General features: G+C 38.3%; 2 protein-coding genes across 5 annotated transcripts in view; one reads left to right on the top strand and one right to left on the bottom strand.

Annotated features, from left to right (window-relative positions):
- The first annotated feature begins 607 nt into the window (after positions 1 to 607).
- Positions 608 to 26,171, top strand: LIMD2 (LIM domain containing 2). Of its 2 annotated transcripts, none has more exons than XM_087713311.1 (6): positions 608 to 772; positions 12,662 to 12,784; positions 14,789 to 14,833; positions 16,566 to 16,705; positions 17,654 to 17,796; positions 25,570 to 26,171. In XM_087713311.1, the coding sequence occupies exons 2-6, from the start codon at positions 12,743 to 12,745 to the stop codon at positions 25,650 to 25,652; spliced, it is 453 nt and encodes a 150-aa protein (XP_087569437.1). In that variant the 5' UTR covers positions 608 to 772; positions 12,662 to 12,742; the 3' UTR covers positions 25,653 to 26,171. The 2 variants fall into 2 exon arrangements, with proteins under 2 accessions (XP_087569437.1, XP_013911136.1); XM_014055661.2 differs by lacking the exon at positions 608 to 772 and adding an exon at positions 11,891 to 11,978.
- The window catches only part of MAP3K3 (mitogen-activated protein kinase kinase kinase 3), a 52,993-nt gene continuing 46,428 nt past the window's right edge, over positions 19,607 to 26,171 (bottom strand). For all 3 annotated transcript variants that reach the window (XM_087713301.1, XM_087713302.1, XM_014055659.2), the window contains one exon: positions 19,607 to 23,895. In XM_087713301.1, the coding sequence (XP_087569427.1) occupies positions 23,667 to 23,895 (229 nt within the window). In that variant the 3' untranslated portion in view covers positions 19,607 to 23,666. The remainder of the gene's footprint in view (positions 23,896 to 26,171) is intronic.

The raw sequence follows: 26,171 nt of genomic DNA, 5'->3' as shown, positions 1-26,171 counted from the left end.
TAATTAAAAGTCCCCCATGTCCAGAAGCTGTAGGTGTGATCTTTCAGTGCTTTAAGCTTCAGGATTAGGAATTGTTTGGAGACTCCCAAAGGATGCACCTTTAGTGGGAGCTATGGAATGTGCAGCCATTTGATACTGTTAGTCAACAGATAAATCCTTCCAAATAACCTGTTGAGAAGGACCACTGCAAGCGATTTCAAGGGACTAGATGCCCCATTCCAAAATCTTTGCAAGGCCGCCGCTCTTGTTGGGGAGCTTCTCTGGAGAAGAGCATCTGATTGGCCAGATTCGGAGTTGGACTTCCAAGAACTTTTGACTGCCACTGCTGTTTTTCAGAGCGACATTTGATCTCCACGACTGGCTACCAAGACCGTTGGTTGTCTATCGCGGGGATCCCGATCTCTCTCCTGCATATACACACTCAGACATATCCACCGACCACGTCCCCTTTGCAGCTCCGCGCCCGCGTCTTGATGGAGGAAGAAGAAGGCAATAAGCAGTGGGGGTTCAGCGGAGCCGGAGGGGAGAGACAGAGGTGGGGAGAGAAAGAGCGAAGTAGGATGGGAAGCTCGAGGGGGCTGAGAGATTGCTGCGCGCGCACTCACACACAAAGGAGACGAAGGAGGAAACAAGCAGTGCCGCGCTTTGTGTGCTGAGGGGGGCGAAGCGCCGGCGTCTCCCACTTTCCTTGGAAGCAGCAGCGAGCAGAGGTGCGCCGAGAGATCGGCCTCGTTGGGACAGTTGGGGTCTCGGCGCGCAGCGACGCCCTTTGGTAAGTGGCGAATGTCCGATTGCAGCGGCCAGATGCTCTGGGCTGGCGGGCGCGGCGGATGCAGAGAGGGCAAGATGCAAAAGAGGCCTTGTTTGGGGTTGGTGGGGCAAAAGGCTTGCCCGGTAGGCTCCAGGTTTCGAGAAAGAGAGCGGACCTGGAACTTTGGCTTCGTTCTCCAGCTTGCGTGCACTGGCGCAAAGAGGTGTGCCTACTGGTGCGCTGTGGAGAAGGAGAAGGATGGGAGAGGTGCTAGGCTAAGAATAACTGTTGCATTTGTGCTTTCAAAGCGAAGAGATGGCGGCACCCCGGCTGCTTGAGCCTTACCTTCTTGAATGACTTGTAAAGTGCTCGGTGCTGTAAAAAAAAAAACCGGCGTTCACTCTAAGACCTCTGGTCCTTATCTCAGGAAGCGAACCTTCTAAGTCAAATGAATGACGGTGTTTATAACAGGGAGCACGGCATCAAAAGTAGCTTCCTGGGCTCCTTTGGGATGGAATTGGCCTTTCTGAGGTTTGATCTCGTTATATTTCTGCTTTGGCTTCACTTGAAAAAAAAAACTCTGTGGGAATTTTGCAGTAGTTTGATGATTTGGAAACAGAAGTGTTGGCTTCTCAGACTTGTCTTGAGTGCCAGTATCTGATTCTGAACTGGAATCCCTGCTTCCAATTCAATTCAAGGCTAGGGTGGAGGATTTGGCTGTAAACAGGATATCCTATGGCTATAGTTGTTCAATATATTGAAACAAAACTGGCCATCCACACTTTACCCTGATATGTTGCACCTTCTTTCCCATTTGATTGATTCAATGAGTATTTGTAGGTTTCTCCAACTGCCACATTTTTTAAAGCACAGGTACACAAAACAGATCAAGTGATGGAATCTAACAAGTCAAAATACTGGCATTTTAAAAAATATCCAAAAATCTGTTCAACTTCATACTATCCTTGAGGAGTCATATTGCAATTGTGATTCTATGTATGTAGAATTGCATTTCTATTTCAAATAAACAAAAAGGTTCTAATCTGTACAAAGCCAATTTAATCTAGTAGTTACGGCACCAGCCAAGAAATCAGAAAACTGAGTTCCAGTCCTGCCTTAAGCATGAAATTACATTGGACCCATCACTCTCTCTCAGTCCAGTCAGTTTCACAGTTGTTGATCTCACTCCCTGTGCAGTGGTTTCATTTCATTTCATTTCTTAAATTTATAGGCCGCCCAATCCCAGAGGACTCCCGGTGGCTTACAACAAAAGAAGAAAAAAGAAAAGCAAAATAAGTAAAAAATAGTTTAAAATTCACAACACACATACGTTCTAATCGGGGCTGGACCTTAACACTAAGGTCAACAGCCCCAGGCCTGCCGGAACAGCCAGGTTTTAACAGCTTTCCTGAAGGCCATGAGAGTGGGTAAGGTCCGGACCTCTGGGGGTAACTGATTCCACAGAGTCGGAGCAGCCACAGAGAAGGCTCTCCTCCGGGGGCCCACCAGCCGACACTGTCCGGCTGACGTTATCCGAAGGAGGCCCACCCTGTGGGATCTTATCGGCCGCTGGGAGGTGTATGGCAGTAGGCGGACTCGCAGATAGGCTGGTCCTAAGCCATGTAGGGCTTTAAAGGTAATAACCAACACCTTGAATTGCGTCCGGAGACCAGTTGGCAGCCAGTGCAACTCACGGAGGACAGGGGTAATATGGGTGTATCTCGGTACACCCAATATTGCTCGCGCGGCTGCATTCTGGACTAGCTGTAGTCTCCGAACGCTTTTCAAGGGTAGCCCCATGTAGAGCGCCTCTTTCCTAGGGAGTGTGGGAGCAAATGTACACTAGCATTTAAAAAAATAGTTTATGTATACAATTTCCTTTAGTAAACATAAAAACTCATTATCTACATGAACAGTGTGTTAGTTTTGAAAAAATAATGGTAATAATAATACTCATATCATTGCTAATAATCACATAATAATATTTGCTTATCCATACTAATAAACCTTTATTATCATTCTATTAAACTTTTGAGTTTCTAACTTTTTTTAACTTTTGAGTTCCTTTAATATCCTGAAACAACTGATTACCTATAGAAATGATAGAAATCTGCTATAGCTTTGTAAAGTACTATGTAGCCCATAAATCTACCATCCCTTTCAGTTTGCAAAGGGTAGGAATAATTGTATCATCTTCAAAGCTGATTTTTAAAAAGCTGTTTTGTTTTTTTTTGTTTAAAAACCACCCATATTGTGTGTGGACAGTGTTGATTCTGGGTATCATTCATATTAATCCAAATTACAATAACAATATCGGTAATCTTTATCACATTTATCAAACTTAGGTGATCCTCATAGTATTATTTAAGCAACCACAAAAAACCTAACATCAGAAAACCCCTACTCTTTCTATTATTTTTGTTTATTCTATTAAAATATACATTCTAATATTTCCCCTAATTTTATTTCTGCCTCTATCAGCTTACAACAAGCTCCCTTAATGTTTAAAAGGCAATTCTTTCTATCCATCATCCCTTCTCCTCATTAGTGCTTCAATTTTTATCCATTTTTTTACTCGCCTCCCACCCTCCTCATCTTTATCTCTATCTCTATATTTTTTGTTCAGTCTAAGCCTTTCTCCCAGTACAAACTTGTTGGCAGTTCTCACAAATGTCTGCCCATGTCTCAATCTCCTTATCAAAAATATCTTCCTGTATATCCAATTGTTGTTTTGTCTGTTTTATTTTCTTCATTCTCTCTTCCTTTATTGGCTGATGCTTCATCCTATTTTTTGCGCCAGTCCTTGATTTATTTGTTGACATTTCATCTGTTCTTTTCACTCCTTTTGCTTGCCATTTGTCTGATTTTCCTCTTCATCAAGCTTTTGCTTCATATGCTGGTTTGTCTGATTCATGTTTTTTCCCCCTAGTTTGTAGTCTAGTTTGCTGGTTTAAGTAGTTCATTTCATCCAATTTTTCTGTTGTTTCACCAATTCATGGGCAGTTGGGTCTTTATTCATTGCCGAATATTTTCCATTTTCTCATCTATACAATCCATTGATATTTTAATGCTTTGGAACAACAAAACCATCTCATTAAAAAGTCCTCTCATTTCCAGCTATTCCTTCAACTCCAGTAATGATAGCAATATAAGTACATTAAACAGTAAAAGTCTCAATCTATTTCAAAAAGAGTTCAAAATTATAGATTTCCAATCCTTCATAGATGGCATATTCCTTCAGATTTCCATGCTGCCTTATTTCCAGCAGCTGTTAGTTTCAGTTAAAAGCCATTTATTTCAAACCAAAGTCATTTATTTAGATGGACCAGTTCTAACATTTACTCCATATTCTAATAGTCCAAGCTATTTTCCAAATTCCTTGAATCTGCTCTATGATTTTGCTCTTTTATTCTGATTACCCAGAGTTTCTTTTATGAAATGTCTCTCTTATTTCCACCTCTGGTAAATCTAAGACAATAAACAATTAAAGGTCACAACACTCCACCAGATATCAAATATTCCTTTCCTCCTCTGTAAATTTCCAGAAGTCTAGGAGTCACTCTTCCTTTCATCAGTAGTTGGCAATTTTGACTTACTTTACAACATAGATCTCGGAAGTAGTTATTTTCACAGCTTAAACAATTATCCTTTTAGACTCTCTTATCATGTATTTTTTATTTCCCATGGGGCTAATTTTTAAGTAGAAGAATAATAATCTCACCCAGAAACAATCATTGTTCATTCTCTTCACTCCAGCACTTTCTTAGGTGTTTCGGTTGTCCCCAGCTTTATGGCAGTCATGTTGACTGCCACTGTTCTTTGTCTTCGGATGAGGGAGATTTTCCAAATATAGAGGAGAAATGCTGCTCTTCTCAACCTGCAAGGTGCCCCCCTTTACTTCACCACCCCTATAGTGTGACTATGGATCCTTTTGGAGTCCTCTGACAGAGAGGGCTTGGAGTGAGGTGGCAGAGCTTGAGGTACTCACCTCTGACGCTACTGGAAACACAGCTGGAAGTCGAGTTTTAAACATCTGTTTCTATTAACTAGCCATTGGTAAATTGAATCTCATGTTAAAAAATAAAAACTAAAGCATATGAAAAAAATGTTGACAGTTTTCAATATTTAACATTAAAAAATCTTGTTTAGTTAAAAACAATAAGCAAAAACTTTAATTTTTGATAAATTAGTAAATATTCTAACTATAAAATTAGTTTGTTACTTAGTGATAAATAACTTACAGAGATGATGTTACAGGATCCTAGAAAGATTTAACTGCAAAAAAAATATTGGAAGTCAATTCTGTTTTTTAATAATCAAGGAAGGATTCAAAATACATGCTAGGGTATACTGTATATAATATACTTTAGAATAAATGCTTCTGCAAAAATATTACAAGGAATTGGGAGAAATCATATGATAGCACAGTTGTAGTTAAAGGACAGTGTTGATCGGGCTCAAACTTTTTAAACGGGACCAATTCATGGTTCTTCAAGCTGTTGGAGGGGGAGACTCAGAGATGAGTTCCTACCAGTTCGCACCTATTCGGTAGAACTGGTTCGTCAAATCTACCGAACCGGTTAGAAGAGGTTCCACCAGTGGACACGGAAAGTCCTCCTGGATCCACAGCTGACTTTTGACCACCAGCTGTCAGCTGTGACCAGGGGGGCATTTGCCCAGGTTCGCCTGGTCCGCCAGTTGCGGCCCTACCTAGATCGGGGGGCCCTCACAACAGTCACTCGAGCCCTTGTGATCTCCAGACTGGAATACTGCAATGGGCTCTACATGGGGTTGCCCCTGAAGTGCATCCGGCGACTACAGCTAGTCCAGAATGCGGCCGCGCGAGTGATAGTGGGCGCACCTCGGTTCGCCCACGTTACACCTGTCCTCCACGAGCTGCACTGGCTACCTGTTGGTCTCCGGGTGCGCTTCAGGATACTAATGACCACCTTTAAAGCACTCCATGGTAGTGGATCTGGGTACTTGAGAGACCGCCTTCTGCCGATTATCTCCCTAAATCGACCAATTAGATCGCACAGACTAGGCCTCCTCCGAATTCCATCAGCCAGTCAATGCCGACTGGCGACCACACGGAGGAGAGCCTTCTCTGCTGCTGCCCCGGCCCTATGGAACGAGCTCCCCATGGAGATCCGCACCCTCACCACGATCCAGACCTTCCGCGCAGCCCTCAAGATCTGGCTCTCCCAGCAGGCCTGGGAATAGGTTTCCAATCACCCGCCCGAGTGTTTGATTGCTGAATGAAAGTTGTGTTTTATTATTTTTCTTTTGTTCACCAATTGTTTTGTTTTGACCTTGCACCTCCCCTCCCCTGTGGTTGTAAGCCGCCCTGAGTCCCCTCAGGGAAAAGGGCGGCATATAAATCCCAATAAACCTAAACCTAAACCTAAAGCAGGCTACACCTACAGAAGAGGTTCCAAAAAATTTTGAAATCCACCACTGGCAAGGATCTTGTAACTTGACAGCTTTAAGACTTGTATGCTTCAATTCCAGAGTTTCTGAATAGCTACTTGGACCGGCCTAAGTACTAATTCATAATTTCATATCCAGTCACATGGGAAGCAAGCCACTCCCATCCGGTTACATAGGTGGCAAGCCACTCCCACAAAGGAGGCCACATCCACAGAGTAGGTTCCAACAATTTTTGAAACCCACCACTGGGGAGACTGGTTGTGTGGGCATGGCTAGGAGCTCATGTGACTTGGTGGGTGTGACCAATTTAGCAGTCCATTAAACAATACACACAAATTAAAATTTAATTTTGCTCCTGGGGGTGTTTTATTTCCTTTTTTTTGCATGTTGCTCTTCTGGTTGCCATGTCAGTTTTGCAACAAATCTTCTCAGCCCTAAGGCCCTTATAATCAACAAGTCTCTCTCCCCCCCCCTCTCTCGTGTGTGTGTCTTGTCTCTCTCTCTTTCCCTCCCCCCCCTCTGTTTCTTTCTCTCTGTCCTCTGTCTCTATCACTCTCTTCTGGAGGCAGGAGAGGTAAAAAAAACAAGGTGTGTGGATGCTCCAGGAAGCCTCCGTGTTTCACACCTCCCCTGCCCTATTTCACACCTCCCCTGCCTCCAGTAGCACTCTGCAGGCCAAAAATGTTGGCCTTACTTTCCAGGGCTCCACAGGGCTAGCAAAGATAAGTTATGTGCTTTGCTGAAGGGTGGGGCCAGCGAGTGGGTGGGGCAATGTGGAGGAGGCAGCCTCATGGTCCTGTGTGGGTTGGATTAATGGCTTCAGTGGGCTGTATGTGGCCCATGGGTCGTAGTTTGAGGAGCCCTGGTGTTGATGCTTAGAAGTACTAACTTTTTTCTCTATGACAAAATATTCAAAAAATTGTAGAATAAAGGGCTCTAATTTCTGAGGCTTTGAATGGGATTCTGGAATTCACCCTGAGTTAGTTTAATTTTAAAGAAATTCTGAAACGTTGCACTCTTTGCTGGCTCCCTTGGGATGTCTTGCAACATTATGAGCATCCACAGAAAAGGAAAGGAGAACAAATGATGCAATATGTCATGATGTAAGCCCCATGACATCAGCTATCAGAGTTCAAGAACATAATCACAATAGTTACGACAATTGTCATTTGAACATCATTGTGAATGGTGCAGTCGCTATGAATAATATCACTGATGAAGCCAATGAAGGAGCTCTGGTTTATCTTTAGCTATTGCTTTATTTAGATTATGTAATAACCAAATGGCCTGAATGCTTAGTGCAAACAAGGAGCAGCTTCATTAGTTTGTGAACTTTATTTAGGTGAGGTATGCCTATTTCAGTTACATTTAGTTGGCTTTTGTTTAGAACAGGCTATTTGTCTAGAGATTAAGAATATGCAAAACAGTTCTTATGAAGAAAAGTCAAATTCTCTGTTGACAATAAAAGTGAAAAAATAGAGGAAACAGCAAAGTTCTTCTCTGCACTGTGTTTTTTCCAATAACTCTTTCTTCTGTTAGAAGAATGTACTTTAGTAGTAATATCTTTGATAATCAGATATTTCTTCTGCTCCCTTGGTATATAGTCCAGCTTTTCATTGCTTCTGAATGATTTATCTTGTACCATTTATTTGGAATTGTAATCCTTTACTTGTAAATGTTTTTATCTTTTCAGGCAACTCTCTAGCCATTTATTCAAAGGCTAGAGAGTCAGAATAATAGCTTTTGGGCAAGTTATCATATAACAGCTAAGCTGACAGTTCCTCTTTAGCCTTTCATTCAGCAAAAAATGTTCCTCTGCCAAAAATTGACCAGAAAAGGGATTCCTGCCAAAGAGATTATCCCAGTGGAAATAGGGTCCTTGTGAAAGGTTAGCTTTCACTCCAGTCAAGTTTTAGCCTGGAAAGTCTTCCCTGACTCAAGTCACTAGAGATACTATGTCATGAATATTCACAGGGGAAAATTGTTAGCTGGACATTGTAATCTATTCAGCAATGTGTCGATGGGCACTCATCTTATAAACTATTGATATAAAGTAGTTACCATATATTATTTTGGATAGGCGTATGCAGATAAATTGGCCCTCACTTCAACCAAAGTACCATGAAAAAATATACCTCCCATGGGTAAGCCGAATTTTGAATTTTTAGCCATAGCAACAGGTGGAAAACTGCAAATTGTTGCAATGTAATTTATAAAAAAAAAACACATAATTTTAAGGCTGTGATGGGCTTTAAAAAAACCTGAACTTTGGTCCACAGATAACCTGAACCCAATTTTGTGGGTGTATTTTTGAATATATTTTGGGTAGCTTATTTGTTAGTATATATACAATACAATATTGTTGTATGAACTAGTCAATTGAGGGTATTGTAAACCTATACATGATAAGAATGCTAGATTAGGGAATTCAGCTAGTATATTCTTGTTGTTAGGAACACCATTTGGATTTAAGCTTTTCCACAGTACTATGTGGTGGAGGTGAAGAAAAAACCCTTGAAAAGGGCATAAAAAGAATCTTAGCTAGCGAGGAACATAAATTATTTTGATTATCCAGTATCTATATCAAGTAGAGATATGTAATAGGAACTTGTAATTTTGTGCCTTAAGTTCTAGAAAAACTGTGATAATGAAATTGTTGCCTCCCCTTACTTAATGGAGAAAAGAGAAAATGAAAGAGGCTGATGGCAGCACACATTCTCATACTGATCACTCAGTTAGTGACTATAATTGGAACGGGCGTTGTTAAGCAACTCCATTGTTAAGTGAAACTGTGATTGCTTATGAATTTATTTCAACTTCCCTTTGCTTTACTGACCTGCAAAGATAGTAAATATAGAATAGATTATAATTCTTTATTGGCCAAGTGTGATTGGACACTCAAGGAATTTGTCTTTGGTGAATATGCTCTCAGTGTACATAAAAAGACACGTTCATCAAGAATCATAAGGTACAATACTTAATGATTGTCATAAGGTACAAATAAACAATCAGGAAATAATCAATATAAATATAAATTGTAAGGATGCAAGCAACAAAGTTACAGTCATAAGTGGGAGGAGATAGATGATAGGAATGATGAGAAGACTAATAGTAATAGTAACGCAGCCTTAGTGAATAGTTTGACATTGGTGAGGGAATTATTTGTTTAGCAGAGTGAAAGCGTTTGGGGGAAAAACTTCTTTTGGTCTTGGTATGCAGTGTTCTATTGCATCGTTTTGAGGGTAGGAGCTGAAACAATTTATTTCCAGGGTGCGAGAGGTCTGTAAACATTTTCAGGGCCCTCTTTTTGACTTGTGCAATGTACAGGTCCTCAATGGAAGGCAGGTTGGCAGTAATTTTTTTTTCCTGCAGTTCTAAATAAATAATAAAGATTGGTTGCAGTTACTTTTTCATCACCATTATAACTGCAAATTCCCATTCTTTGAGGCAGTCCCTAAATAAGGACTACCTACACAATGTCTTAATTAATAATGCAATCTGGATTTTGATACTTTAATGTTATAACAAAAGCTAGGAATTCAAAGAGTTCAACAGAAAGTGAATAATTTCTAATAAAGAAGAAAACTTTCAATCACTATTATCAAAATTGAATGCCTTTATATCTGGGGCTAAAGCCACCTAGGACAATGAACTTCTTTTAATAGAAACCTCATTCAGACCATCCCAATTATATAAATTGGAAGGTCCAATTTGAAATTCAAGTGTATCAAATGAAAGTGAAGTATCACACTGCGCGCGCACACACACACACACACACACACACACACACACACACACATACTTACGTAGATACCGGTACAAATACACAGACAAATAGCTACCTGTTTGCCCAAGTTCTCCATGAACTCTAATTGGAGAAAAATTGACACTCAGGAACAGATCATGGAAAAAAGACTATATGTCCATATATTATTATACATGAAATTGTTGCCAGTAACTATAAAATTTAGTGGTTAGAAATCTAGAACATGGAAAAGAGCAATTAAACTCAATTTTATCTACCATAATTATCTAACTTCTAACTAAGACTGAAAAAATTAAGATATGTAAATTCCGGCTATATACAAAAAACAACACCCCACACCCTTCATCAGAATCACACAAATGTCTCTGAGTTCTTGATAACTAGATATGTAATTACATTCCTAGGAAGTCCATAGTAGTAGTTAATGAGTGACTGAAACCCTGGCAGTTTTAAGTCAATGTGAATTTGGCAATGTATGTTAAAAAGGAGTAGGGCATTACCTTGTTGTTACTGGATCCAGCCTGCAGACCTTGAGTTTAACACCCCAGTTCTAGAGTCTCAACATCTAATATGTTTAGGACAAACAAAGTAATAAAATTCATTTTATTTGTATTTGATTTTTATTGAATTTCCTTTCCTATATATGTAAAACCAAATTATATTCATCCATTAGTATCTGTTGTGCTATTAGTATAGCTATACCTGGATTTTGACCAGTATTTCTGTATCTTTCCACCTTTCTTCTAGTTATGGTGAAAGTAGCATTTAGTTGGGCAACATATAAATTTAATAAATAAACATTTTTAATATAATAAAACCATAGAGGTGGGTTTAGAACCAGTGCTTATTTGTTGTACTGTATTCTTTAATTGTTTTGTGACTCCTTTCCCATTCTTATCTCAGTTTTCTTGTCTCTCTGCCATCTCTGAATCTGGTTTGTTTGTTTATTGACAATGTATAGACATACATCTTCCTGATATCAGAAGAAGTTGGTCAGCACCTTATTAAACTAATATATTTTATTAAAAGACATGTGAACCTTACTTCAGATGAATAAACTAATTGAAATGATAAGTTAAATTGGGATAAGATGGAGAGAGAAAGGAGGGAAAGACAAGTTGGTTACGCAATCCCTTGTCAATCAATAATTATAATGAGTTAAAAACTGATTGTGTGTGTTGAGACCATGTGATATTGCATGAAACCTTTGGATGTATTTGAGTTTAGCAATCTCTTGTTCAACAATGGACATGAAGTCTAGTTTTTCCAAAACAGTATGTTGAGAATATCTTGGAAGACAGGATTGCTTTATACTAATGTGTCCTTGTGTTGCCCCATATCTACACCAAGAGCAACACCATACACCCCCAACAAAAATATATACAAGATTAGAGATACCTTTAAATTCTTTTTATCCAAGATGATATAAGTCAGTTGCTAGCAGCACTTTTCTGGATTCTATGTAGGATAAACTTTGTTCTACATTGTACTACAAAAAACTTTGCACAAAAGAATTAATGGAGACAAATTTGACATCAGGACTCAAAACAATGACAAAGTAGCATCAAATCATTTCAATTTCCCAGTACACTCTCTATCAGACCCCAAGTGATTGTTTATAATAAAATTATCATTTTGCTTTATTTTAGAAAACATGATTCCTGATGCACTGTCAGTTTTCAAAATAGTTCTAAAAGTAGTGTCAATGACCAAATAACTTGCAATGGTTGCCTTGGTGTGAATTCAAGCATGTCAAATTGGGGGGGGGGAGACATTTTGCCCTTTGCTTATATGGCTCTAGTATCTAATATGAAAATTTTAACCCTCTTATGGGTACCTGGCATGTCCTTAAATGGAGAAAGCAGGAAATAACAAGCTAACCACAAAGGGGAACGGAAATGAATCAGGGCCATTTCTTAAGCAGCACACAGGCTTTGTAGAACCAAGAGGCAAGAATGTTCTAACAAGTGTAAATGTACATGAACAGCAGAGATTCAAGTGGCAGTGAAGACATAAACGGATTGAAACTGGGTAGGAGAATCCAACAATTTTATTTTTCTGGGGAGAAAGAAGGAAAACTTAGGGGAGAATTGTCTATGGAAATTCTCAGTCATCCCGGTCATGGTTGTCCCAAAGGTGCTTTTTCAAGAGGCAATTGGACTTTCTTGTTTTCTTTCAAGATATTTAGCTTCTCATCCAAGAAGCTTCTTCAGCTCTGAGCTTTAGGGGAAAATGTGAATCTCTCTAATACACATGTACAACTTCCCCCGCATACATACGTATCTTATATATTAGAGATTTAAAGAACATAGGTACACTAATTTATTTTGTTAAGTTATATTTATTATTAAATTAAATTGATAGCTACTATTTCAAGAATAGTTTTTGTAAAATATATGTATTAAAATAGATAAGTTGCATACTGAGATAAATATGTTCATATGGCTGTTTGCAAATATATTAAAAATAATGCCATCTTAACACATTTCTAATATATATGAGATTGCATTCAGAATTGTTTTTTTTTAAATCTCTTGATCTGCAATTAGTCTGAAAAGGAAATGAAGTACAATAAAATAGTGTATGCGTATACTAGCAGTATTTGTGCATGATGTTTTGGTTATCTGGAATTTACATTTCAGAAAGCTGAGAAATATTCGAGTGTTGTAGAATAATATTCTAATATTATCGACTTAATTTTTTTTTCTCCTCAGGTATAAGCCATATCCACATTGAAGAATTAGCCAGCCCAAACAAGTGAAGATATAAGCCTGTGTGGGTGAGAATAGAGCACAATGTTCCAAGCTAAGGGACAATCCAGTACAGCCTCTTCTAATGTACGTACAGAAATCAGTATCTTTAAAGTGTTACTGCTACTTCATAGGAGGAAGTAAATAGGGAAATAATATTGTTTGTACATTGGGCCATATCATTTGTTTAAATCATGCTTTTCAGACAGGAATATTACACCAATGGCTGAGATTGCATTTAGCAATAAGTTGCAATGCTATTGATGTACTTTCCACTTAGCACTATATATGAACCAAGCAAATTTATGTTATTTTTATCTTGGTACTTTAAATAACAACATGTTCATCACGGTGGAAAACTTAATGTATAGAGTCTATTGAAGAAAATACTTTTCTCATTGGGAGGAATATAGGTATAAAGAAAGAAAAATACAGAATTAAATCTGGGTTGGTCACTGTGAGGTTTTTGTCTTCCGAGATTTCGGACTCATGCAGGAGCCCATCTTCAGGGAACTTCTCTCCAGCAGAATGTGTGCTGTTTTGTTTGTGTTATTTATAATGCTTGTTGTAAGTGGCTTTTTAGATGTTGATTGGGGTGTACTGATGGCTGGCTTTTAAGTCATTAGCTGTCATTTGCTTGTGCTGCTCAGCCCTCGCCTTCTAAGTATTTGATAGGCTGGTGGTAAATTAGTACTCTTGTTGACTGACAAGGAGCCTGTTTCCCAGGCTTCAATCACTTCCCTGGCTGTCTCTGTGCCTGCTCGTCCAACAGTCTGAGTAGCAAAATTGAACAAGGACATACATTCAATTTTGAACTCTTCATTGCAGTGTGAGGCTACCAATGGGTTTGGGTCTCTCTCCATCTGACCACTTGCTTGTATTCTTACACTCTGGTGGTTAGCTTCCTCTCTGTCTGTCCTACATAGTCACAGAGGTAATCCATGCAGGGGATTTGGTAGATTACATTGGAAGTATATTCCATCTCCAAGCGATCTCTGCAATGCATAATTTGTCCTCGGATGATAGCCTTTGGGTGGTGTGTGATGCCCACATGCAGATCTCGGAAACTGCATTCTACAGCTTCCAAAATGCTTTTGATGTATGGGCAAGGTGTGCCATGTGGTCGGTCATGTGCCTTACTTCTTCCTTTCTCTCCCCACTGTGTTGGGCAGACATTTTGTGACAAATGGTTATGGATACCCAGTCTGCTGGAATTCTTAATGTAGGTACCTGATCTCCAGCTGCTTGGCTTGCTGGGTACTGCAGTGGGTTCTCTCCCTGCTATATAGTGTTCCTAATGCAACTCTTTTTGTGTGACCATCCATTGTCACACAAAAAGAGTTGCATCAGAACACTATACAGAAAATATCACAGGGACTGTATCTATTTCATTCCATGTATTTTGTTGAGATATTTGCAAACAATTCATTTGAAGATAATGTGATTGTACCAGTGGTGGGTTCTGGATCCCGTTCCAACCGGTACGGCATTGTCCACATGGAACTGTGATGTGCGCATGCATCGTACCTGACAGCAACACCTTTGCAAGCCTCTGCGATGCTCCAGCTGCTCTGCAGAGCATTGCGCAGGTGCTGTATGTGCCATGCACGTGCACGAAGGTGCTGAAGGCTTTAAAGGACAGGTAAGGAGCTTGCTCGGGAGTGTGGGTCCTCCGGAACACCGTACCGGAATGGTACTCGGTGCTCCGGGTAGGCTCCAGTACACCCGTGCCGGGGCGTACCATCTGCAACCCATCACTGGATTGTACAGATTCACCTGAATATATTCTTCCACATTGTAACTTGTGGATATAGTAGTCTTTTCCTCTATTTTTTCCCATATTTTATAAAGCAATAGAACGTCTCTCTGATGTTTCTGAATCTTTTTTTCTTGCATTACTATTGTTCTAGATTGATTAACAATATTCAAACAACTAAAGAAAGAGTTCAAGAAAAGTACTAGCTTGCTAGTAAATCAGCATATCAGCAAATATAACACAAGTAAACTGCAGTTTGTATTCAAATCTATAAATAAGATTTGCTATGTAAGAAGAACATTAATTTTTATTTTCCCTCTCCCTCCTTTATTTAGGAAGCAAAAAGCAACACGGGGACATCTATTGTACAGAGATCCAAGGTATTTATCACTCCTTTTTCTTCTTTCAGGCGACTATTACTTGAAAAAGTTGTGACTACAGGTCATCCTAGGGTTACAATTGCTCCCTTAGCAAACGTTCAAGGTTATGCAATCAGCATCCCCTAGTGTTTATATACAAGTCCTGAACCTATGGTCCCGAACCATGGTAGTTGTTTCCCCTTACAAACAACTGCAGAGACTCCACAACATTTGTCATGCTCTTTGCCAGCCAACATGGAGGTTAGGAGGTGTGAGTCCATCTCTCTGACGCTCTGTTTAGGCTTGTGCAGGTCTCGCCTGGCAGTTTGCAGGCCAAAACTCAGGCTTGAAGGGGTGGGATTTCTACTTGGAAGTCCTACTTAGAAGCCAAGTAGTTCTATTAGAAGAGTGTTTCTCAGTCTAATCAATCTTAAGATGTGTGGACTTCAATTGCCACAATTTCCCGTTCAACATTCTGGAAGGAGACTTCATGCTGGCTGGGGAACTCTGAAATACTGTATGAAGTCCACACATCTTAAAGTGTCAAGGTTGGGAAATGCTGCATTTGATTCTTGGACATTCAGTATTATTTTTTAAATCATAAACTGAAATATTTCAATAAGCACAGATATTAATGAAACAATCAGAGTTTTACTTAAGTCAAAATACAAGTGAGAAGAATGCCACTAACTGCAGTTTCTCATTCTAACTGCTTTTCTTTAAGGATAGCCAGTATCATGTAAGATACACTGCAGTGGTTTAACTGTGAAATGATAATTATGTGAATCACTGAATCACTGTTACCAGGCTATCCTGGTCCTAAAAGGCTGATAATTGATGTACCTATCAAAATTGATGAAAGGCAATGCCTTTCATCTCTTCAGATCACATTCTTGTATCCTGATGTGCAACATATTTATATAACATATGAAAATAGCAATAAAATAATTCACCCTGACATAGAAACTCCATTTTATGCAGAATTTGTAATCATTCTCTTTATTATTTTTAAACCTGCTTTGAAAGGCAAGTTGATAGCTCTCTTTTTAGATGTATTTCAAAAGTATCTTCCCTAAATACCAGTTGAATTCAGACCATGGATATTCATATGTTTTTAAATTAAAAAAACCCAATGCGTGAAAATTACGATTGAGGATTGTACTTGTGATAAATCCTTTAAAATGATTTTCAACAGCATTTTGGCTTCTACTAAATAAATATTATGGTACAGTGGTTGGAATGCAGTATTTCAGGCTGCCTCTGCCCATCGCCAGGAGTTTGCTCCTGACAGGGCTTGAAGTTCACTCAGCCTTCCATCCTTCTGAGGTCAGTAAAATGACCCAGATTGTTGGGGGCAATATGCTGACTCTGTAAACCACTCAGAGAGTGCTGTAAAGCTCTGCAGAGTGATATATAAGTCCAAATGCTATTGCTAATATTAAATATTTCATTCTGAATTCCGGTGTCCTGCACTTTTAGATTTGGAACATTCTCCATAAATTACCAATTATTTCAGCTATTAAATTACTTAATATTAAACCAGGGTGCCTCTTAAGACTGCTTTTATTTACTATTAACTAAACATAAAAGTTAGGAAGCTTGGCAAACAAGTCGAATATGCTGTATTCAAATTGCTTTGAAATTGTATCTTCATAATTAAATCACTGGTAATTGTGCATTGTTCTTTTTATCTTGCTGCTTCCTCTTCTGGAACTTACTTTCGCCAACATCACCTTTTACTCTTGTCATCCAGTCATTCAGCATGAAGGCCCAGGTGAAAGAGACATGCAGTGCCTGCCAGAAAACTGTCTATCCTATGGAGCGCCTGGTGGCTGATAAATTTGTCTTCCATAACTACTGCTTTTGCTGTAAGCATTGCCACACCAAGCTAAGGTAAGGGAAAAGTGAGCACATTTCCCTTTTTGCTTTGGGGAGGAAGCAATACAAAGGGAATATGTGGGTCAATCTCCTGGTTGTTGACCCTGTATCATTCCCAATTGCCATCATTAATTATGATTCCATCCACCCCATTTAGCAGCCTGATAAAGAACTGATAATAGATTCTGCTTTGGTATGACATCTCATATTTTTTTCAGCCTCTTTACCATGTACTGAATGCTACCAGACTGTGCAAAATATAGTTGGCTTGAATCAGAGCAGTGTTCTTTTTTCCTGTTGAAGGGCAATCATATCAAAATTCCCTAAGGTCCCAATTTTTCAGCTTTTAACACTTTTAAACATTAAACCACAGGAAGAGAGACATTAATCTTTTATCAGTCAGCTGTTAAAACAAATGAATCAGGAGACTTCACTATAAGAAAAAAATCGACTTGCAGATGATCTCACCTGATCTTCAAAAGGTTAAGCAGAGATGGGGCATGCTTTGTATCTGAATGGAAATTGAAGCTGAAAATTATCTCAGAAAAAAGTAATGGCAAAATAGTTCTGTGCTGTTGCCAAGAAACCTATTTGGATGAAGAGCTTCCATCAAACAAATCTTTTCTAAGCTTAGTAGGAATTGTGGAAAAAACAGGGCTAAATTAGGCATCTTTCTGCATTCTGAAGAAACACAAGCACTTATGGCATTTAAACATTTAAATGACTTCACAACTTTTTTGCTTCAGTACAGTACAATAATTATGCTTCCTTTATGGGGTAGGTCTCATGCTCCTATTGGTACACGATGGCAAAATCTGAAAGATGCTATGTTGCAAATTCTCAGGAAGGACACAGCAGTAAACTCATAGCTTTGTTTTCATAATATAACTGCCATTATACTAGTTTTCTTCCATTTTTTAGCTCTTTCCTAGTAAGCCCTAACATGTTCTTATTTCTATTCAGCTTGGGTAGTTATGCAGCTCTCCACGGGGAATTCTACTGCAAGCCACATTACCAGCAGCTGTTCAAGAGCAAAGGCAACTATGATGAAGGTTTTGGGCGCAAGCAGCACAAGCAACTCTGGCTGCAGAAAGAGGTGGAAAATGGTACAGATACCGCATGACCCATAGCCTATAGTTCCCCACTTTGAGATCTTTGATATGGGGATGAACTGAGCTGATGGAGAGCAATGGTAATTGCAAGATGGCTAGGAGCAGGAAAGACTAAGCAGGAATGAACCATAGTTTTAATGGGCTGTGGAAAGAATTAAGCATCCAAAAAACTACAGACATGTTGAAAATGGGAAATTTTGCTTTACTCATGGAAAAGCAGGAATATTAATACTATAAAAAGGACCAGGTCATACTAGTAATGGAATTGCAACCAGGATTGTAGCTAAACAGTTTGACTAGCAAGCTGTAAATGTAATATTTCACACCTGTACATCTCCTTGGTCAAAAGTCTATGACTCAATGGTGGGATTCAGCCAGTTCTCACCACTTCAGGAGAACCAGTTGTTAACTTTCTGAGCAGTTAGGTGAACTGGTTGTTGGAAGAAATCATAGGGCAGAAAACTGGTTGTTAAATTATTTGAATCCCACCACTGCTATGACTACACGTTATTCCATATAACATGTTAAGACACAACCAGTCACCCTTTTAGCAAGTCAAGCAGCATCCTAACAGGTTGACCTGGATGTTGGTTTCCTTGCTTTTGAAGTTCAAGTAGAAGAAACTATTCCAACAGGCTTTAACCAATTTTTAGATATTCTTTTTATAGTTAGTTTTTAAGGAGACAAAGCATTATCTATTCCCAATATCTGGCCATTTGGATAAACAAATTGTGCAAATAGGCAGCAACATATTGAATTCTGACTGTGAATTTACTTAGCATCCTAAACGTAGATTGTTACCTCTTTTCTTATGGGGAGGCTGCGTGCTTCTGCTGCAGACTCCATACACATGTCTAGGGTAAAGATGTATATATTCAAGCTTTAGAAATTCTACACAATGAAATAGAAAATACAACTTTTAGAATTTCAGACAGGTGTATAAGACACCCTACACATTGAGTCCTAGGGGTAAAATTGGTTTAAGAGTTATAGAAGCATGTATATTACTCCAAAACTCTGATGAATGTGGGTCTGCAGACCCTGCATCCTAGTTCTCATCAGCTCTGTTCTATCCATTCAGCCTTAAACTCTGGGGAAGAATTCAGTGTCTATCTTTTATATCTGCCTTTTCAGTGGTACGTGATAAGCTGAAGTACACTTGTGGTGTTTGTGTCCAGAGCTGCACTGTCTTATTTTTGTAATATAGGTTTTCTGAGCTTTTCCTCTTTGATGTTGTTTATGAAAGTTTTGAGAGATGAAAATGTGCAACTTCTATTTCAGTTTCCAAAAGATTTCTTGCTGAACAAGAAACATGTTCTGCATGAGAGAACAATCCAGTCATCATTGTATGCATTAAAAAAACCCAGGTTAATATCACTGGCTAGAAGAAAAGCGGTGAATCACACACAATTCATATAGAACATGTCAGATGGCATGTTCAGCAGCTTTAAAACATGTCTTCCTTAATAAAAGTTAGTGTTTGGTGCCTACATTCCAGAATATACAGAAAAATGTGTCTAGCAGGGTATGAAAGATGATAAGCATCTTTTAAAGTGCTGAGTGTACCTTTCTCACATTTAAACAAATCCCACAATTCACAGCCACATGCTTCACTTCCCTGATTGTGGATTTCAAAGAGAACATCTGATGAAATAACTTATTTGAGTTTAAAAAGTGTGAGACAATTTTCACTATCCCACTATGGCTATGTTGAGAATTCATAGTGTGTTTTTGCAAAACGGAGCTATTGAAGCTTCCACTTCAAGAAACCTTCAATAATACAAGATGTAGTAGCACACACAACTAGCTGAAAATTATATTTTATTGTAAATAAAAGTTACACATTTGCCTGGCTTTGCACTGCAAGCCTCAGTCATTATAGAAATTCATAAAAATTAGAAACAGACAAGTACTTCAAGGTCTTCTGTATACTCCAGGTCCAAATGATAAATCACAGAATGTTCTACAAAGCTCTCTGTTTGAGTTTAATTAAATTAAAAAAAATGTTCTAGCACTGGCAGTGTAAAATATACAGAAGGCTGCATACTTAATTACCCAATCTCAATAATTTCTTGGGTAAATTTAAAGTCAGACATACTATCACATTCAAAGGTATAAATTCAAAGGTCTGATATGAAGAGGATCTCAGATTAGCTGTGAAATCTTGCAGAAATGTATCACCAAACAAGACAATCTATATTTTTTGCTATTTGTCAAACTTCCAAATCATATATTAAATTAGCCCACATATAAGGAGGCAATTCAGGAAAGGTAATAAGATACATGTTGTCTGAAGTCAATAGCTTCTATACAATAGGTATTTTAAATGTATGCTGTTTAGCAGAAAAGTGGCTGGTGAAGCTGGAGTATACAGAATCGTCGTACCAAGCCTAAATCCATCTTTGTTTCCTTGCTTATAATTACAGTTCTGTGAAATAATTAGCAAAATATCATTTCTCTGTCTCTCATTTGCACTGATGAGAATTAGAAACCTTCCAAAAGCAAATCTGCAAGATGAATTCCTCAGGAGACCATAAAGCGTTCACAAGAGAAATTCCTAAGGGGGGCTTTTATAAAGCAAAAATAATGAAAGTCTGGAAATAGTTGGCATAAAAGACAAATTACAAAAGAAAAGGGACATTTTTAAGGCTATAATTCTTTATGCATTTACCTAGAAGTAAGCACTCCTGAATTATTTGATGTAGAACTCCAGTGAATATTATCCAGATGAAATTTCAGGGACAAATTTATTGCACTGAGTAGCAGTATATCAATGTTAGCAATTCAGATATTGCAAAGACTGTTTCCCACATCATAGTCTTCTTTCTCAGATTATCTGTATGCTATTCACACTATACATACATACATGCATGCATACATACCATTCTACTGCAAGTAAACACAGTATATAATAAGCCAGTTCTTGTTTGTTTTAAAAAAAGAGGTTTAAATACCACAGAAATAGATATACAAAAGTTGTGAGACCAACTTGTGAAATCTATCTTAAAATGAGATTACACTGGAACTGCACAACCTCACTGTTGCAAAACAGTGCAGTTGTTTTGTGGAGAAATGGCAATAAGCTCAATGAAGACTGTGTTATATCAACAGGAACATATGAGACTGATGATTTCTAATATATATAATTCGTGGCTTTCTATTATTCCAAATTGCCATTTCTATTCTATTACACTTACTTTTCTCCCCCCCCAAAAAAAATTAGCAAGGAAACAAAAAGGTATTTTGACCTGATACATCTTGTAATAAACAGTAATCAAAATCTTTGCAAAACCAGCTGCTTCTTTCCCCTTTTTAAAAATTCACAAAGATGTCAATTTCTCCCACCCCATTCCATAATTGCTGTACACATAAACATAAACAAGTATGGCATAAATAAAAAGTATGAGACATCATAATTTCTTTACATGAAGTAAAATGCTTAATAAGAAAGTGATATAAATATATTTATAAAAGTGCACTGCTGACCATATGAATAACACTTTGGCTTATTTCTTATGCTTATCCATCCAGCGAGGAGCCAAGGCAACATATCATATTCTCAAAGACAAATGAGGGATCAACTTGTTGCTGGTATTTAGTTAAAATCAAAGGAAATACTGTAACTCAACACTGTTATCTTGAAAAAGAATAAATGTGTTTTTAAGGCAACAAACCAGACCTATAGATATGTTGGCAAATGAAGTAAAAAAAGGAAATCATGGTAGCATTTTTACATCCTTACAGACACTTTATATAACTTTATTTGTTACAAAGCCATAGACATTCTTTAGTAAATATGACAGAAAACTTGAGCACATCAAGATAGTTGGTCTGGCCTTTGCCACAGCTACAAGGCTGGAAACAGCAGAAAAGAACTGCTTTTATCTGCATATTAATTGCATTCTGCTTTAAAAGAAGTGCTACTGAAAGCATGGCTCCCCCACCTGCTTTCCTTAACATCTGAGGCTAGGTAGGTAGACTGCAATATTGTTACAAGCAACCACAGGCAACTTTGTATAAAGTGACAGATGAGACTGAATCTCAGTTTTGCATTGACACAAACACTTGACAAGTTCGTGGCTAGAGCAAGGGTAGATGAATATATCTTTGCAAGGTTAACAGTAAACACCTGAAGTGTCACAAGTGGCAGAATGCTGTTTGCAAAGCAGTAAGGGTCACGTCCTTCATCTGTCCTAACGCTCCTTGAGTGTACATGATTTGCTACATAATGGATAACGGAGATACTCATAGATCTCATAGAGGTCCTGTCTGAGTGTATCTGGTTCTAATCCAACATTTTATATAATAAAGGTATGCTGTTGGCAACCAAACATTTGTGAGATCAAGAAGTTAGCTCTCTGATTGTACTCAACTAAATCTGATAGAAGTGCCTCTTGAAAAAATGAAGTTTCTTAGGAAAAAAAAAATCAGAATTCTGGAAAAATCCAGATTAACAAACTGCAGCTCTGCAGAACTGTGGGAAAACATGGTCTCAAACCTTAGAAGCTATTCTTTTAAAGATCAAAAAAGCATACAGAAAACCCAGAATGAATAAAGACAGATGAGCAGTATCACTTCTCCATGCCCCAATTTTTCCATTACAAGCACCTGGAAAAGGTAGTTCTGTTCAGTATGAACAATCCTGTTAGGCTCAGCAGTAATATTTTGCCTCTCTTTGAAGAATAATCTTGGCAACAATGAAATAATCTTTGGTTAGAAATTTGAGGGGGGGGAGATTATCCTGTGAAAGGGATTTGGATGGACAAAGCTACCAATGGAGGTATATGAGACTGAATTTCTCAAAGTGATTAAGATATTTTCATATCAATTTTAACTGTAGCATAATATCCTAACTCTGTATAACACTACAGAAGGGAATTTGTTATCTTATCAACTAACAACAATCTAAAGGCAGCACATTAATACCATGCTTTCTCACAATAGTCCTCTTGCCACAATTTATTCATTGCATGATATCCTGTGCAACACAGTCCATAAAATGGCACATTCTATAATCTGGATAAATTCTGCAAATAATGTAAAATTCCATGTATATTCCTCATTTTATTTTCTGACTTTTGATATTCATAGAAGGAGCACTATGCCTTGCTCAGCTTCCTTTAATTTCTACAAATTCTTAATATCTCCCATAGGAATTCCTAATTTCTCTGATGTCATAAAGACTAGACAGTGCTTTTAAAAAAATAGAAGTTAAGTGTCGAGCTGCACAATACTGATTTTTTTTTGCTAGACAAAAATTGTGTTAGCCCGTGATTACCGCATAGACACAGAACACATAGTTCTGCATTACACCTTTAGACAGCCCTGCCAGAATGGAACTCGGTTTCCTTATATCATACAGGGAACCTTTATTCCAACTAGATTCCATTGTACTTTTGATCCACGGGAATCCCCTCCTCCATTCTCATCACCCAGGAACATTGTAGGTTAAAGAGAAGTAGAAATAACACCCTGCGACCTGAAAAGCTGTAAAACAGAGTGATAATAAGAGCCCAATACACATTTTTGTAGTAGTTAGTAGTTCTCAGAGTCCATTTCCTCCTTTTTCATTTTCACAAGTTTCAGAGATAGATCTATATTCAAATGAAGCATTTGAGATTGTTCCTAGCCACATGCCAAATACCATGTCAGCACATGGGTAGTGACAGAGGAAAGCCTCAATCCCTCAAAATGAAGATACCAAAATTAAATTGGCTGACTTTTGCATTGCCCCTGCACACTATCTTACTAGGCAAACAGAATGTTTATCTGGCAGCATTCTGGAATGGATTCTCTGATATAGACTACAACACTTCAGACAACGGTATCATCTAAAAATGGAATGCTATTCCAAAGATGATAATTCAGTAGGAGAGTTGGGCAAAATGATGCTGGAGCAGCTCTTCGGCTGAAGGTCTCTTCCTGGCTTCCACAAAGATCTGTCTTAAGAAGGCCCGGCAAGGTTCTGATATATGAGAAGGAAGCTGGGGGTTAGTAGGTTGTGTAGCAATCTTGAAAATGGCTGCCATAGCTTCATATTCTGCCCAGGGTGGTTTCTCTGTTAACATTTCCACAACAGTACAGGCAAGGCTCCTGGGAGGAGAAAACAGAGGAAAAAGAGTTCAAAGTCACTTGGTGAAAAGTCTCTTTGTAACTCACTATAATCATTATTACAATATGAAAAGATACTAAAAACTGAGAGAGGACTAACAGTACCTCTTAACTATCTGTTTTTATTTTCTCATAACAGCATTTAACCCATTACAGACTCCAGCAGAAAATAACACTCTGCCTTCCATAGACGACCTATATATAGGTCAGAAGGAGGACTAAAGTATCTAGACCCTTCTCTCCCCCCCCCCCACCAATAGGGCATCACATGCCAAAACAACTAGACCCAGGGATAGTTTCTTCCCTCATTCTATTACTCTGCTGAACACCTAATTCTCACAATGCTATTTACCTAAGTATATTTACCCATCTTGTATGACAGTACTACTATTATTATCCTTCCCAAGTTTTTTACTACTCTCTCCTATTGGTATCATTAATATGATTATTATTATCTGTTGCTTTGAATGCCAATAAGCTATTTTATTCTATTCTTCTATCTATCCTATCCTATCCTCCCAGTCCTGGTCCTATTTCTATTTCTATTCTAATTCTGTTCCATTATTATTATTGTAGCATGTACAAAAAAATTGAAGTTTAGTCTTTAAAAAACTGAGATAGGGTATAACAGTATTCATGAAATGGCACACAGAGGTGGTAAAAATCTCTGCATAATTCCAGAGTAATTTTGATATCTCCATGAATCTGCAGGCTGCTTATCTGTAATTATAAATACTTTTGAATATTTTGTGGATTCAGATTCATGTGTTTACTATGATACATCCATCACAGGAGTCAGGGAACAAGAAGTGATATCTGATCAGATTTGAGAGATAATGAAGATCTTGACAAATCAGTACTTGAAGTCATATATAAAGATAATATGAAAGCAATCAGATTAGTGCTATATAGTAATTACCTTGGGATATGGGAAAAGAAATACTGTCTAAGGAATAATCAGAAAAATCATGGTATAGGCCAGAGTTCCCCCATCTGCTTGTGCAAGTGGAATGTGTGCGCCTGCACTTGTGCATGTAGGAATGCGGGCACATGCTCTCCCGCCACTGCTTCTGAATGGCTCAAGACCCACTAAAAGGCTGTGGCCTGGGTGCTGGGGACTCCTGGTACAGCCCATAGCTGCATAATGACAAAGAAAGAAACTCATAAGGGAACCTATCTAACTAGTCAGGCTGTAAAAAGAATGGCAGGAGATCAGTACAATCACTTTTAAGATTCTACTGATGAAGCCTTAAAATAAAGTACAATTCGGTCACCTAATTCTAATATCTGGGATTTACTGGGGAGAGTTTGACACATAGAGGTCAATCAAAGCCATGGGATTCAGAAGACATTTCATTCAGTCTATGAATTAGCAGCAGCATGCAAGATGTATGGCTACCTTTATTCTGTCCTTGGGTGACAATGTCTGGCAACATAATGAATCCAATATCACTTCTATAAAAGGGGGTATTATATGGAACAGAAGTTGAACCTGCCCCCAATTTACAGAGAAACCCAGGGTAGAGAAAGAAGTGTAAGATGTGAAAATGTTGTTTGTAAAAACAGAGTGAACCTGAAGCCAATCATCTGTGTAAAAGATTCTGAGATGAACAAATACCACTGCCACACCAATGATTAATTCTCTTGGGACTACAGGTCTGTGTTGCGGAACTGAGGAAAGGAGCAGATGTTCTTTCAAACAACCAAGTTTGGCTTCCTTTTTAGTGCTGCAAAATTGAATAGGAATGAAATCATTCAACATTTTGGAATGGTGATGTAAAGTGTTAAGTTCAGATACTAAAAGCTAAAAATGGATATAAGGCATCAATTTTTTTTCCTGAACTGTAGCATGATTTAACTTGTTATATAGTTTACTACTAAAACAAAAAACCAACTGGCAAAGAGAAAATCTCCAATGAGGGAGATTTGAACTTCTGCTGAGATCTTGGAGGATCATAACCAAGAATAAGACTTCAATATGTTACTTCCAGCCAGGGATTCGGGCAGCATAATCTGCATTATGCCGGGATGTGCTGAACTATTTTTGGGTAGTTAGCATAAGCGCTGTTCCAATATGAAGGTGGGTGGAATATTTTTGAGTACATTCTTCAATCCTGAAGCATCTACTAAGGAATTGGACAATGATTCCTTCTCCTTATTTGGCCAGTAGTAAGTATAACAGAAGCTATCAAATTTCTTGATTCTCTGAAAACTAAAAAAGCACTAGCACTCACTGAATTAATTACACGAAATTCAGA

This window comes from Thamnophis sirtalis, unplaced genomic scaffold (assembly GCF_051295495.1).
Source record: "Thamnophis sirtalis isolate CommonGarterSnake01/CBP01778 unplaced genomic scaffold, rThaSir2_p1.2 scaffold_4, whole genome shotgun sequence".
Classification (NCBI taxonomy): domain Eukaryota; kingdom Metazoa; phylum Chordata; class Lepidosauria; order Squamata; family Natricidae; genus Thamnophis; species Thamnophis sirtalis.
This window is presented reverse-complemented; position numbering and strand designations above follow the sequence as displayed.

Coding starts and splice junctions, on each gene's coding strand:
- LIMD2 (XM_087713311.1), top strand. CDS start 12,743: ATGTTCCAAGCTAAGGGACAATCCAGTACAGCCTCTTCTAAT. Junction 12,785..14,788: donor CCAGTACAGCCTCTTCTAAT/GTACGTACAGAA, acceptor TCCTTTATTTAG/GAAGCAAAAAGCAACACGGG. Junction 14,834..16,565: donor CTATTGTACAGAGATCCAAG/GTATTTATCACT, acceptor CTTGTCATCCAG/TCATTCAGCATGAAGGCCCA.